The 13,522-nt window shown below is 44.6% G+C and overlaps 1 protein-coding gene across 1 annotated transcript; it reads left to right on the top strand.

Moving 5' to 3' along the window:
* Positions 1-634: 634 nt before the first annotated feature.
* PPM1K (protein phosphatase, Mg2+/Mn2+ dependent 1K) lies at positions 635-12,948 on the top strand. Its single transcript, XM_060247071.1, has 6 exons — positions 635-1,139; positions 2,659-2,759; positions 9,000-9,165; positions 10,356-10,500; positions 11,506-11,640; positions 12,549-12,948. Exons 1-6 carry the CDS (start codon positions 703-705, stop codon positions 12,678-12,680), a joined length of 1,116 nt encoding a protein of 371 aa, XP_060103054.1. The 5' UTR covers positions 635-702; the 3' UTR covers positions 12,681-12,948.
* Positions 12,949-13,522: the final 574 nt, after the last annotated feature.

Genomic DNA, 13,522 nt, shown 5'->3' on the forward strand with positions numbered 1-13,522 from the left:
GGGACAGGTTTTATCCAGCCACCATTCTGAATATCTCCATGCTCCCGGTAGGGGTCAGTCACCTCAGTAGTGCTTCCTGTATAGCAGAAAACACAGATTGTGTGCTCTTACTAAGGTACATGGTTAACCAGGAGGCCCATGTAAATATGCTTTTGACCGTCAGTTGAAGAAATGTTTTGAGAAGTGGGCGCATAGAAATGATGCTTTGAGAGCAATTTGTAAACATTGTTATTCGGCTTGCAAAAAAGCTTTGTATAGCAGAATGTGGATCTTCTAGCTGGCAACTACATGAAGGAAACTTATCCTTTGGAGCCGAATCCTGCACATTGACTCCTCCTGGTGCATTGAATTTTGGAGCCTTCGGGACTTTGGGAAAGGAGAAGTAATTTTCATGAGGAGTTGCACAGGAAGATCTTATTCATAGTTGCTTTAAGAGACACTGGACTTTGTGAATTTGCTATGAAACTATAGGAATGTTTTTAAATGCTGTTATGCTTATTTAATAGAAATATTTTCCTAGTCAATTACAAGGTCTGTTTTGTGGGCACGGTTGTTTTTCTTTCCTCCTTTTTACACACCATGGCGGTGAAAACTGACAGTGTAACTCTCTCTTTTTTTCTTTGCCAACACTGTTGGTTTCAGGACATTTCAAGACCTGCTTCCCGTCATTTGTTCTTCACCAAAGTGCTGTGGAACCAAGTTATGTCCACTGCTGCTCTAGTAAGCCTGGTCAGAAACGGAGGGCACCAAGCGAGGAGGGTGCTGCTGACATCCTGCCTCCTCCAAGACGACAGCCGGTGGACAGCTGTGTGCCAGAGTTCCACTACTGACCGCAGAGCGTCCCGCTTTGACCTGGATGGGAGCGGCCGTCCTGCCACCTGGGACTCCTTTGGCATTTGGGATAACCGCATCGACGAGCCCATCCTTCTCCCGCCAAGCATCAAATATGGGAAGCCGATCCCCAAGGTCAGCCTGTCGAATGTGGGCTGTTCCAGCCATATTGGGAAGCGAAAAGAAAACGAAGACCGCTTTGATTATGCCCAGCTGACCGACGATGTCCTGTATTTTGCTGTTTATGACGGGCACGGAGGGGTGGCAGTAGCCGACTTCTGCAATAAGTATATGCAAAAGTATATCAAGTGAGTACCTTTGGATCTCTGTTCTAGTAAAAGTTGGAGATAACGCTGAACAGTCTGTGGTAGGGTTGCCAGTTCCTCTGTGGCCACAGGCAAAGGGTGGGTGGGGGTTCGGTTGCCAGAGCCAGGTTGAAACTCCTGGAGATTTGGAGGTGGAGCCAGGGGAAGACAGGGAACACAAAGGGGTATAGTGAAGTTTTCCCTCTAAGCTGAGTTAGTGTAAGCTAGCTCATGGTTTTTTGCCTCCAGCTCACACATTTTTGTCTTAGGTCAGGAGGGATGACCCCAGAGCACAATAATTTATGCAATAGCTCATAACATTTATGGCTATCCAGACCAAATGGCCAAGCCACACTGTTTTACCATGTGATCACAGTCAGTTTGCCCTCTTAATCAACAAACTGCATGTATTTCAGCCCACTATACCTGATCCCCTCATCTGATGAAGTGTGCTTAGAGAGCACATAAAAGCTTACATTCTGAATAAAACTTGGTCTTAAAGGTGAAACTTGACTCCTGCTTTGCTCAACCTTAATGCCAGTATTTCACAGAATAGAATTTTTGCTCACAAAACTCCACAGCTTAGAGGGACCATTGGTATAGTGCCCTAGAGTCCATCCTCCAAAGCATCCATTTTCCCCAGGGAAACTGATCTCTGTAATCTAAAGATGACTTGTAATTCCAGGGAATCCCCAGGTGTCACCTGGAGGTAGCATCCCCGCTTGTGGCCATCATTTGACCTCCTCGGTTCTAGCTTTCTAGTGATTGAATCTGCAGTATGCAGCCAGTGGGTGGCTTTAGGAGGCCTAAGGAGGCCGCCAGCCGCACAATGCAACTGTTGAGACCAAGCTCCTAATGGTGTGATGCCATAGTGGGTGGAGTATGTGATGTTCTTTTGGAAAGAACATAAATGTTCTTTTGGAAAGAAGTTAGTACAGTGTATCACACAATAAACCCCTGTCCCTTGGCCTTTCAGTTCTCTAAAGTCCAGAACATTCCTTTAATTAATAATTTTAATGCAAAAATGCCTTCCTGAAAAATTCTGCTTTGCACATTCTACTTAATAGTGCTACTGTGAGGGTCTTCCTGTTCTCACTGGGTAGGTTGTTCAGTAAAGGCCAAAACAGAATTCTCAGGTATGGGCAGCTGGTGATCCTAAAAATGGCACGGCAGCACAAAAAGCCTCCACAGCTTGTACAGGGGCTCCATGCAGGACAATTGGGCTTCTTCAGATTGGGAAACACCTGGAGATTTGGGGGGTGGAGCCTGAAGAGTGTGGGGTTTGGGGAGGGGAGGAACTTCGGATAAAATGACATAGAGTCCACCTTCTGAAGCAGCCATTTTCTCCAGGGGAACTGATCTCTGTCACCTGGAGATTGGTTGTAATCCCAGGAGATCTCCAGCCATTACCTGGAGGATGGCAACCCTAGGCATGGGCCACTTAACCACACCAGCCATCTTATTATGAGGTGTGAAGAAAGGTGGTGTCTTGATTTAATATGATCACTTTTTTGTTTTTCAGAGAATTCCTTGCTGGGGAGCGGAACATGGAAATAGCATTGTTCAAAGCTTTTGTAGAAATAGAGAAAGCATATGAACGGCATGCTCACTTATCTGCTGATGGTAGGTATGAAGTGTGTTTGTGTTCAGAGGTGGACAGAAAAGGGACTTCTCCTTTCATGAGGGGGGGGCTAGTGGTTTTTGAATGCTTTATGTTACGTTTCCCCCCACCCCAAGCATTTTTAATGCACAATAGTTTGCTAAACATGTTTTGTAAAGTCTGTGTTCCTCTAGGCCTTCACTGCTGAACTAATTTAAAGAACTACTGTAATTACTTGAAATGTCAAAAATTAAGTGATGTTAGGTCTTTAAAGACAATATCCTTGTGGCTTTTATCATTTTGCTTGTCCACAAAACCCAACATACACACAAGCCCCCAAGCCTAATTTTGCTCTGCTGGCTCTGAGGAGGCAATTAGTGGTCATCTTTATCTCACTCCTCCTCTGAGGAGCCGGAGGCAGCATCTGTTGTTCCTCTCCTCCGTTTTGCACTTGCAAACAACTCTGTGAGGTTAGGCTGAGGGTACGTGACCAACTCCAGGTTATCCAGCAAACTTCCACTGCAGAGTAAAGATTTGAAACTGGGTCTTCCAGAGCCCTGTACCACTATTATTCCTACCAAATTAATATTTACCAATCAAAATGGTGATTTCTGATGGCAGACTCGTTGGACCAATTTGTTTCATGAAGACCTAATTGCAGCCATTCTGTATTCAGCGACACCAGAGCAGCCATAATCTTCAAGAGTAAAGCCCCAGAGCAGGGCTTTTTTTGTAGCAGGAACTCCTTTGCATATTTGGCCACACACCCCTGATGTAGCCATTCCTCCAAGAGCTTACAGGGCTGTTAGTACAGGGCCTACTGTAAGCTCTTGGAGGATTGGCAGCATCAGGGGTGTGTGGCCTAATATGCAGAGGAGTTCCTACTCTGCCCCAGATCCATGCCCTGACATTTGAACCCAAGGCTGATTCCAGGTTTGTGCCTCTTTCCGTCCTATCTGCCTGTGTGACCTTCCCCACCTACTCCCGAGCTCGCCACACTGCCTGCAGACCTTTCCCTAGAAGCAGCGTATGCCGTTGGAAGCACAGGTAGTGGAGTGACAGCAAGCAAGCAGGTGTGTGTGTTTGGGGGGTGGGGAGGTCATACCTGCCTCAGGATATGCTGATGCCAGTTCTATTTTTACCTTTTTTAAAATGTGCATGTCACAAATGGGAGATGTGATCTAAGGGGAGTAACCACCTGCCTCTGGGTTTAGCTTGCGATACTATCCATGCATAGTTCTGAGAATGGATCTCACTGAGTAACGTATTTACTACTGAAAGCATAGGCTTGGGTTTCTATAACCTTACACAGAATTATTTGGGAGTAAGTCTCACTGAAATAGTAGAATTCACTCCCTGGTAAGTGTGCGTGTTTAATGCTTTATAAGCTGTTCCTTGTAGGTCATCTGTCTAAAACTGATTGTAAAATGCTTGTTGATTAAGTAGATCCCGTTTACTTTAATTACAGCGTGTTTAAGACAGAAAGTATAGGAGTTGCTCTTCTTGCCTTGTAGCTGGTATATTTATAGCTTTGCAGGCTATTTCATATTGAGGATGCTCATGAAGGAACCAGTTTTTAAACAAATACGCGTTGATGAATCTGATTTCAAGTGCTCACCTAACTGAGCCTTGGGTTTAATGTATTTTGGGCATAAGAACATAAGAGAATGTTGGATCAGGCCAATGGCCCATCTAGTCCAACACTCTGTGTCACACAGTGGCCAAAAAACCCAGGTGCCATCAGGAGGTCCATCAGTGGGGCTAGGACACTAGAAGCCCTCTCACTGTTGCCCTTCCCAAGCACCAAGAATACAGAGCATCACTTGCCCCAAGCAGAGAGTTCCAACAATACGCTGTGGCTAATAGCCACTGATGGACCTCTGCTCCATATGCTTATCTGATCCCCTCTTGAAGCTGGCTATGCTTGTAGCTGCTGCCACTTCCTGTGTTCAGTGCCATTCGGAGCCCATAAATCAGATGACCAGAGAGAGATGGTACCAGCCTGAAAGTTAAGCTTTTTTTTTGTTTGTCTGCACACCCAATATGTATACCTTATTAATAGCATAAGGTGAAAACACTCTGTCTCCTGGCCTAGTAAGTGCATGCAGAGAATGGGAGAGGAGAAACTGAAAGGCCCATGCCATTTTATAGCCTATCATAAGCAAAAGGCAAGCTGCTGGCTAAGAAACTATATGCAATAACTGTGTATTCTAAGAGTAGCTATTTTATTATCATCAGGTTGATGGGGAGAAGTGTCCTTTGGAGGGTCTTAGAATCTTGTGTATTTGGCTTCTGTGATGAAAATAGTGTTCATAATGCAATTAAAATACAGAATTAAAGCTTTTCCTAATGTTAAAAAAAAAAAAAGTAAAATCATGCTAACCTGCAACACTGCGGAAGTGAGAGAGCTGCAGAATTTAAATTGTGCCTATAGGCTATTGGAAGTTGTTGACTCTCACAGCATTAGTTCAGCTGGAGAGCAGCAGCTGCTGTGGTCCTTCTCAGAAGCTATTGGAACTGCCAGGGTCGTCTTGATAAATGCTACTAGACATGTACAGCAATGTCTTTGTTGAACGAAAAGCAAGAAGAGAAGCAAAAATCAGCCATTTCCGTGGAAGAAAATAATTTCAGTATGCAATGCAATGAATAATAAACCTTCTAACAGTGGCTTCCACTATGGATGTTTTCATGATCTGGGACATATATATTTAAGTTTTCTATTTTTTTTTTTTTTAAAGCCTTTAAGTTCCCTTCAGTTCAAAACGAATGTCATATTTTCTCATTACTGCTGGGGTTTTTTAAAAAATAGCAGTGAGTATGCAAATAGATTGGATGGGTTGCTAAGCAAGAACAAAGCACAGTAAAATTGGATATGATAATATAGGAATTGAAAAAAAAATCTCTAAGCAGAGTCCTTTAAACCAGAAGGGACAGTCTGCTTCCTTTTGCAGCTCTGATCCTCCCAAGTGTTGCAGGTTCTATTTTAATTTTTAAGCAAAAAATTCTTGGGTGAATTTCCTATTTGCCTCTGTGTACCATGTTATTTGTGGCAGACACTGTACCTGACCAGCAGCTCTAGAACTGGAGGCCCGGGACTCTATATGCTGGGCTTCAGTGGAAAGAAAAATCAGCTTAATTTGGTCCCAGGCGAAGGAGTCCGGCGGGTTCCTAGCCTGGACTACTGCAAGGTTCCCACGTCCACTTTGTCATATTAGTTGAGATGACATGCTCTAAAAATGTCCAGTGAGTGTTAAGATACCTATTGAATAGATTTTGAATTTCTGTAGTTTATGCTGCTTAGGAAACAAAAAAGCTGTTGTTGTTTTCTTGTTTTTGTTTTTTTAAAAAATGTCAATGTGTGCCAAATCAATGTTTTTCTTCCTGCTGATTGAATTAGATCTGATAGTAGATACTGACATCCTAATGAAGAACACGATTCCTTGGTTTTGGAACTGCACTATTAGCTAGGGGGCCGAAGCTATCAATTTCAGTGGAGTTTTGCAAAGGGCTCCTATGCAAAACCCCCTTTCCTTGTAGGTCCTCTGTCTAAAACTGTAAAACGCTTGTTGATTAAGTAGATCCCGTTGACTTCTATTACAGTGTGTTTAAGTCAGAAGGTATAGGAGTTGTTCTCCTTGCCTTGCAGCTGGTATGCTGAGCTTGCCTCATAAAAATCAGATAGTTGGGTCACTCTAGCTCAATACTATCTGCTCTGATAGGCAACAGCTGTCCAGAATCTCTGGCAGAGGCCTTTCCCAATTCCATCTCTCAAAGATGCTAGAGATGCCTGGGGGAAAACCCAAGACCTGCTTGTGGTCTACCAGTGAGCTACGAACCTTTCCCCTGGGATGTGGTGTTATGTATTTTGTGTAATACCACATACCTATGCAGATGTTTTGGGACATGGCATAAGGAATATCGGTGTGGCATTTATATTATTTCCTTAATAAAAAGGTAAAGGTAGTCTCCTGTGCAAGCACCTGCAGAGTGGTAAAGCTGCAGTATTGCAATCCAAGCTGTGCTCACACAACCTGAGTTTGATTCAGGCAGAAGCTGGGTTCAGGTAGCCAGCTCAAGGTTGACTCAGCTTTCTATCCTTCTGAAGTTGGTAAAATGAGTACCCAGCTTGCTGGGGGAAAAAGTGTAGATGACTGGGGAAGGCAGTGGCAAACCACCCTGTAAAAAAGACTGCCAAGAAAACGTCATGATGTGACATCACTCTATGGGGTAGCCTTCTTGTATACTGTATTACCGATACAAACTTCTTACAAAAGACAGGCAGCATTTAAGAACATGCTAAAACTGTTACCCCATTGCTCCTAAAGGCTATAATTTTACTAGAGCATTGTTAAACCATCCCAGAGAATCGTAGTGTCTGTAATCTTGACAGGTGCTAGTACCCTTTCGTGCTAGTGCTGCAAGTTGCAACCATAAACTTTCGGAGATGCTGCAAGCTGCAATGGGGGATTCTAAATTCAGTGGAGAAAAGGTTTCCCTCAACGTTGCACTAAATTGCAAGAACAAACTCTTCAGGGTTAAAGGAGCATTTGATCTGTCTGTTCCAAATGAACTCTCTACACAGGGAACCAAACACATACATAGATCCAGGCCACTGTTTTCCTGCTTTGCAAACAGGTATTCCTGCATACGATGATTCATAGCTTTGTGAGGGATTGTGTTATGGCACTGCTGTTCCAAAAGCAAGGAATACAACAGCGGGAGGGGGGCTAGTAGCAACCTCAAGATTTAGCCTTTAATTTTTAGAGGGGGTGGAAGAGGCAAAGGCACAGAATACCTCAACATTTGATATTCTGGTATGTCCTATTTAAATTGTTGGTTTAAAACAGGTATTTTACAGGCAGTGCTGATGCTCTAAATTGCATAACCATTTGAGACAGGCCATCATCTCACTTTTCCCCCTGCCCTTGCTCATGTTTGGAAATGTTGCAAAAGGCACACTGTCACAAAATGCAAAGGGTGAAAGTAAACCAGTAATCCTCTGCTCACTTCAAAGTATGACTCTTTGAACTTGGTGGGAGTTGTTTGGCTAGCTCAGATTGGAGGGAAAGGGAAATATCTATCCTGAAATTTAACAAAAGCAGTATTCGAGAGCCTCCTTGCAGTAACTATGCCTGTTTTAAATAATTACAATCATAATATTGCCTAGTTCTAGATTACCTTTTTGTAGCTTTCTTTTCTATATGATTCCTCGGGTTTACTGTACAACAAGTTCTGATGTATTTCTTGTCATGCTCTTATGGTTGATAAGGAAAGGAGAATTCTGGTCTCCCTGAGCATCGTAGTTCTGGATAGGAGGGGAAAAAGTAATCCGTAAGGGGTGTGGTTCATTGCTTCTGAAATCCTCTCCTTCTCTAGATCCTCCAGCCCATGAACCCAGTGGTGAATAAAAGAGCATGGGCTGGACAATACCCTTTTGTTAACTAGAACCCTCACAAAACTACAGTTCCCATAAACCTTTGAGAGGGGCAGCTTTGTGAACGAGACTGATTTCAAACCCAGCATCAGACTGGTGTAATTTACAGTGCAGATGTGCCTTATCTGGTTCTGAATAAGGGGAGCTAGCTGTGTCCTTTGCACACCTGATTATGAAGCACTCATCCTGTTTAAAAAAAATTGTAGCAACTAAGGAAAATGCTTTCAGATTTCCTCCAGCTGCCCTCCACTAGAATACTCTCAGTTCTTAGCACTCTGCAGTCAGAGGTGCTGCCGGCACAAGTTGGCAGTGTCTTACATTTGTACCTTGCCTTTCTCCCCAAATCAGCATGCAACACTGGTCTCCCTTCCTCTGTTTTATCCTCACAGAAATAGCCTTGTGAGGTGCATTAGCCTGAGAGATACTGACTGGCCCGAGGTCACCCAGTGAACTTCCAGGGCAGAGTAGAAGCCTGATTTGTCTCCCAGTCCTTGTCTCACCCCACTGTACTGCTTGGGGAAAGCGGAAGCCTATAAAATGTCTCTGAGCGCTCGTTGAAAAACTATGCCACAGAGGAGTATAGAACAGTCTGTCCCTGACTTCTCTTGCTAGTGTGATGCTTTCCCCCTTGCATGATATGGCCATGTTGTAAAAGCTTTTCTCTGTCTTTCTGTGCACGTGAGCTCCCTTCTTCCGGTTTTTGTAGTTTTAAGCTGTACAGCAGAGAGTCTCCTGGTAAAAGAACAGTTTATGACACTTTAGAATGTAAAAATCACAGGAGGGTTCCGTGCCCAGTTGCTGACAGCCTTTTCTCGTGTGGTGTTTATAGCTACCTTGCTGAGTGCTGGGAGCACGGCAACCGTGGCCCTGCTGAGGGACGGGATAGAGCTGGTGGTGGCCAGCGTCGGTGACAGCCGTGCCCTTCTGTGTCGCAAGGGGAAAGCTCTGAAGTTGACCATTGATCACACTCCTGAGAGGAAGGACGAGAAACAAAGGTACATGTCCTCACCCGGATCAGGAATCACTGTAGAGTATGCTGGGATTGCCGGGTTGTACTAAAAGACAGCTCAGGCCTAAAAAGGGGGAAGGAGCATTATTTCTTCTTCCTCCTGAGAGGAATGGAGGGGTGGACCCCTCTCCATAATCACCATTCCAGGCTATTGCCTCACACCATTTCATTGTAGAAAAGGCCATGCATCTAAGGAAACGACACGGCGATGGGAATTGATTTTTTGGAGGAGCTCTTCTACATAAATGGGTTTAGGGTCCTTAGTATTCTTTTGTATAGTTTCCTGGATCCTTGTGCAAAACAAAATCAAATCTGAATTCTTGGGTTTTAAAAATTTATTTAACTACTTCTACCTAGTGGGGTACCCAAAGTAGCTTACAGCATTCTCCCTCCCTTCATTTTATCTTCACAACAACCCTGTGAGGTAGGTTAGGCTGAGAATGTGTGACTGGCCCAAGGTCACCCGTCAAGCTTCCATGGCAGAGTATGGGTTTGAACCTGGGTCTTTCGGATCCTACCCTGATATTCTAACTACTACATCACGCGGAGTCTGTAATGCACTTTTTCCACTCAAGTGGCAGCAGCCCCATGCTGAGTTGAAGCTCCATCTCCTGGGCACTTAGGGATTCCCAGACTTGTGCTCAGCAAACTCCTCCTCCTCCTACCGGAAAAGGGTGAGATCTCTGAACAGCAATATGTGTTTAACCAACCTCACTTCAGTCTTCCCAGTGGAAGTACCTACCTTGAATGAGAATTAAAAATGGAGTGATAGTCTGCCAAAGTCAACTAACATATGCAAAATGTGGCAATTCCCTGTGTATGTGTAAGCAGTCCCATAACCTGGTTGCTTGTTTGGATTCAGGCAAAGTAACCTGCAGGGCTTTTTCTGTAGCAGGAACTCCTTTGCATATTAGGCCACACACCCCTGATATAGTCAGTCATTCTGGTGTTTACAGTAGGTCCTGTAATAAGAGCCCTTTGAAGGACTGGCTATGTAAGAGGGGTGTGGCCTAATATGCAAAGGAGTTCCTGCTGCAAAAAAAGCCCTGGTAACCTGTGTAAACCAGCCATTTATAACTGCCTTGGACATATTTTATGGAGAAAGTACAGAGAGAGAATCTAAATATTGTGCTGTCTTCCTCTCTCTCTCTCTCTCTCTCTCTCTCTCTCGTCAAGAATCAAGAAAGCTGGTGGCTTTGTTGCCTGGAACAGCTTAGGACAGCCTCATGTGAATGGCAGACTTGCAATGACCCGGAGCATTGGTGACTTGGATCTTAAGAAACATGGTGTGATTGCAGAACCAGAAACGAAAAGGATTCAGGTAAGAGGCCACTGAGGCTGTGTGCTTTCTCCTTCAGCTGAAAGAGGGTGGTGTTATGGCTACCAGTTTAGGGCTCAGAATTCTCAGTGCTGATTTTCACTCCTGTTCTGGTTTGGATTGCTGATGTTTGTGCTGTTAAATGAGCAGCTGGTGGCACAAGTAGACCTGGTCTGGGTTGTAGCTGTTGGGCATATCAAATTGACATGCTTTACATTTTAAAATGCATCCTCTGGAAATGCCCCAAATTGTTGCTTGACTACATGCAAACTGCCTGCTGCTCTAAAGCTAACTTCAGCAATGCAAATAGTCAAGGCTGTACATATCAGCTTAGAAGTCTGCTCTCTCTTATACCAACTGATATGGGACAGCTCCTCCTAGCTGTAAAACTGAGATTTTAATGATCTGCACCAAATAACAGGAAAGTGATGTTGAAAACACCAAGGACATTGAACTGTTTAGTCCTAAACACAGTTACACCCTTCTGAGTCCACCGAAGTCAACTGCTTTGAAGGCTGTAACTCTGTTTTATTTAGGATGGCTCTGTGAAAGTATTCAGACTTTTGAGCTTGTCATATTCCAGTCCATGAAATCTGAGGTGGGAGCTATGTTTGCAAACAGAAATGGGAAAAAGTCTGAGGATCTAGAGTTTAGTTCTTGGCCATCTCCAGATTAAGCCTTTTGGGTAGCAAGCAAAGAGCTGCTTTCTAAGTCAATAGTTCTGAGCTGGATGGACCAAATACTCTGGCCAGTAGTACAAGACAAATTCATATATTCATGCAGCAGCAGGTTCTGTTCTCAGAGGCGTCCATTAGGGGCTGTTACTTGCAATCGGAGATGCATTTATATGGAAGGGGCAATAGCTGTTGTCATTCTTTATTCTGCTAGAAAGCGCTATTTCGAATATATTCCCATATTTGAAATAATAAAAACGCCTTTCATTAATCTAACCATTTCTAGTAAATTGCTCTCAGTCTAGGCAATATCTGTGCGCTTGTTTCATTACAGCTCCAACATGCGAGTGACAGCTTCTTGGTCCTCACCACAGACGGCATCAACTTCATGGTGAACAGCCAAGAGATCTGCGACTTTGTTAGCCAGTGTCATGATCCTACCGAAGCAGCTCATGTTATTACTGAGCAGGTAAGCCTCTTCTGCCAGACATCAGAACATAGAGAAGCCATGTTGGATCAGGCAAATGGCCCATCAGGTCCAACTCTCTGTCAAACAGTGGTAAAACAACAACAACCAGGCACCATAAGGAGGTCCACTAGTGGGGCCAGGACACTAGAAGCCCTTCCACTGTTGCCTCCCCCCCTCAAACATCAAGAATATAGAGCATCACTGCCCCCAGACAGAGAGTTCCACCTATACACTGATGGACCTCTGCTCCATATGTTTATCCAATCCCCTCTTGAAGCCATTTATGCTTGTAGCTACCACTGCTTCCTGTGGCAATGAATTCCATGTGTTAATCACCCTTTGGGTGAAGAAGTTATTTCCCGGGAACTGGGAACACTGTGGTTTCCTGCTGGATAATTTTCTGAAGCCTCAACCTGAATGGACCAGGCCAGGGCTTTTATTGTAGCAGGAACTCCTTTGCATATTATGCCACACCCCCTTGAGGTAGCCAATCTTCCTGGAGCTTACAGTAGGCCCTGTACTAAGTAAGCTCTTGGAGGATTGGCTACATTGGGTGTGTGACCTAATATGGAAAGGAGTTCCTGCTACAAAAAAGCCCTGGCAGGCTAGCCTGATCTTGTCAGACCTTGGAACCTAGTTAGTACTTGGATGGGAGACCACCAAAGAAGTCCAGGGTTGCTTCACAGTGGCAGGCAACAGCAAATCTCTCTGCTGCCTGCTTTGAGAATCCTATGGGGTCACTGTAAGTTTGCTGTGACTTGACAGCATTTTCCACTACAGTTTTCTGAAGCAAATTAGCTACATGTGCTTGAATCGTTTTTGTGGTACGGTCACCCGTTCTGGTACAGACAGACAGTTAGATGGCGTTGAGACAGCTAAACTTCTATCTTGTCATTTCTTTCTATCAGGCCGTACAATACGGGACGGAAGATAACAGTACTGCCATTGTTGTGCCCTTTGGAGCCTGGGGCAAGTACAAAAACTCGGAGATCAGCTTCTCGTTCAGCCGGAGCTTCGCCTCGAGTGGGAGATGGGCGTGAGGGTCTTCTGGAGCCGTGCGTTGAACGTGCTGTGATGTGGGAGGCACACAAGAAGAGAGCTGACCTGTAGATAGGCCAACACAACTGTCTCGTCCATCTTTCTTCCCAGCCTAGCGCTTTCCATTTGGGTAGCAGACTGTTGTCATGGCGTTGCCTTTTAATCCACAGGCCATTAACTGCTTATTTTAATCCAACAACTTTCCCTTACTCTTTCGTCAAGGGGTAGAGAAAGATCCTGGTTCTGTGGTCGGCATCCGCCTATGGATTTTGTACCTGTAAATGGGCCTGGTACATTTAGAGGCCAAGAGGCTGTCGTGGCCAAGCTCTCTTGAATTGCACAATGTGTCAAGAAGTTGTGTAAAGATGGCATTTATCTTCCTCCACTATCACAGGATGGGGCTGCTTAAGGCGTTCCTGGAAAACCAGCCAGCGGGAGACCCAAGATGTTGCACCGGTGGTTCCATGTTGGTTTGTGTGGTCCGCTGGCTCCAAGCCAAACCAGTTTTAACTTCAGATCTGAAGCTAGTCTGAAGTTCCCCCATGATTCCCGGCCTGACAGAAGCCATCCTGTGCAAATTGAGTGGCGGTGATATGGCTGTGTGGCTGCTACTCTACGGTCCCTTTCTTCCAATCTTCCAAAGGGGAGAAAGAATTTCACTCCCAGCTTGATGCAGATGCCCATTTTTGTTTGTGGGGACTCTGGCCAGTATAAAGGGACCCACTATGGCCCTAGAGAAACCTATGGGCATGACGCTAACAAGGGGGAACATGTACCATACCTTTAGGAGGGTGAAAACGACACACATTTTTATTGTTTTATATTTTTCTTTAGAGGCTGACAC

The sequence above is a fragment of the Heteronotia binoei genome, chromosome 9 (genome assembly GCF_032191835.1).
Source record: "Heteronotia binoei isolate CCM8104 ecotype False Entrance Well chromosome 9, APGP_CSIRO_Hbin_v1, whole genome shotgun sequence".
In the NCBI taxonomy this organism is placed as follows: Eukaryota; Metazoa; Chordata; class Lepidosauria; order Squamata; family Gekkonidae; genus Heteronotia; species Heteronotia binoei.

Bases quoted from the DNA above. Each gene is read 5' to 3' on its own strand.
- PPM1K (XM_060247071.1), top strand. From the start codon at position 703: ATGTCCACTGCTGCTCTAGTAAGCCTGGTCAGAAACGGAGGGCACCAA. The intron at 1,140-2,658 runs GTGAGTACCTTT...TTTGTTTTTCAG, and splicing joins TATATGCAAAAGTATATCAA to AGAATTCCTTGCTGGGGAGC. The intron at 10,501-11,505 runs GTAAGAGGCCAC...GTTTCATTACAG, and splicing joins CAGAAACGAAAAGGATTCAG to CTCCAACATGCGAGTGACAG.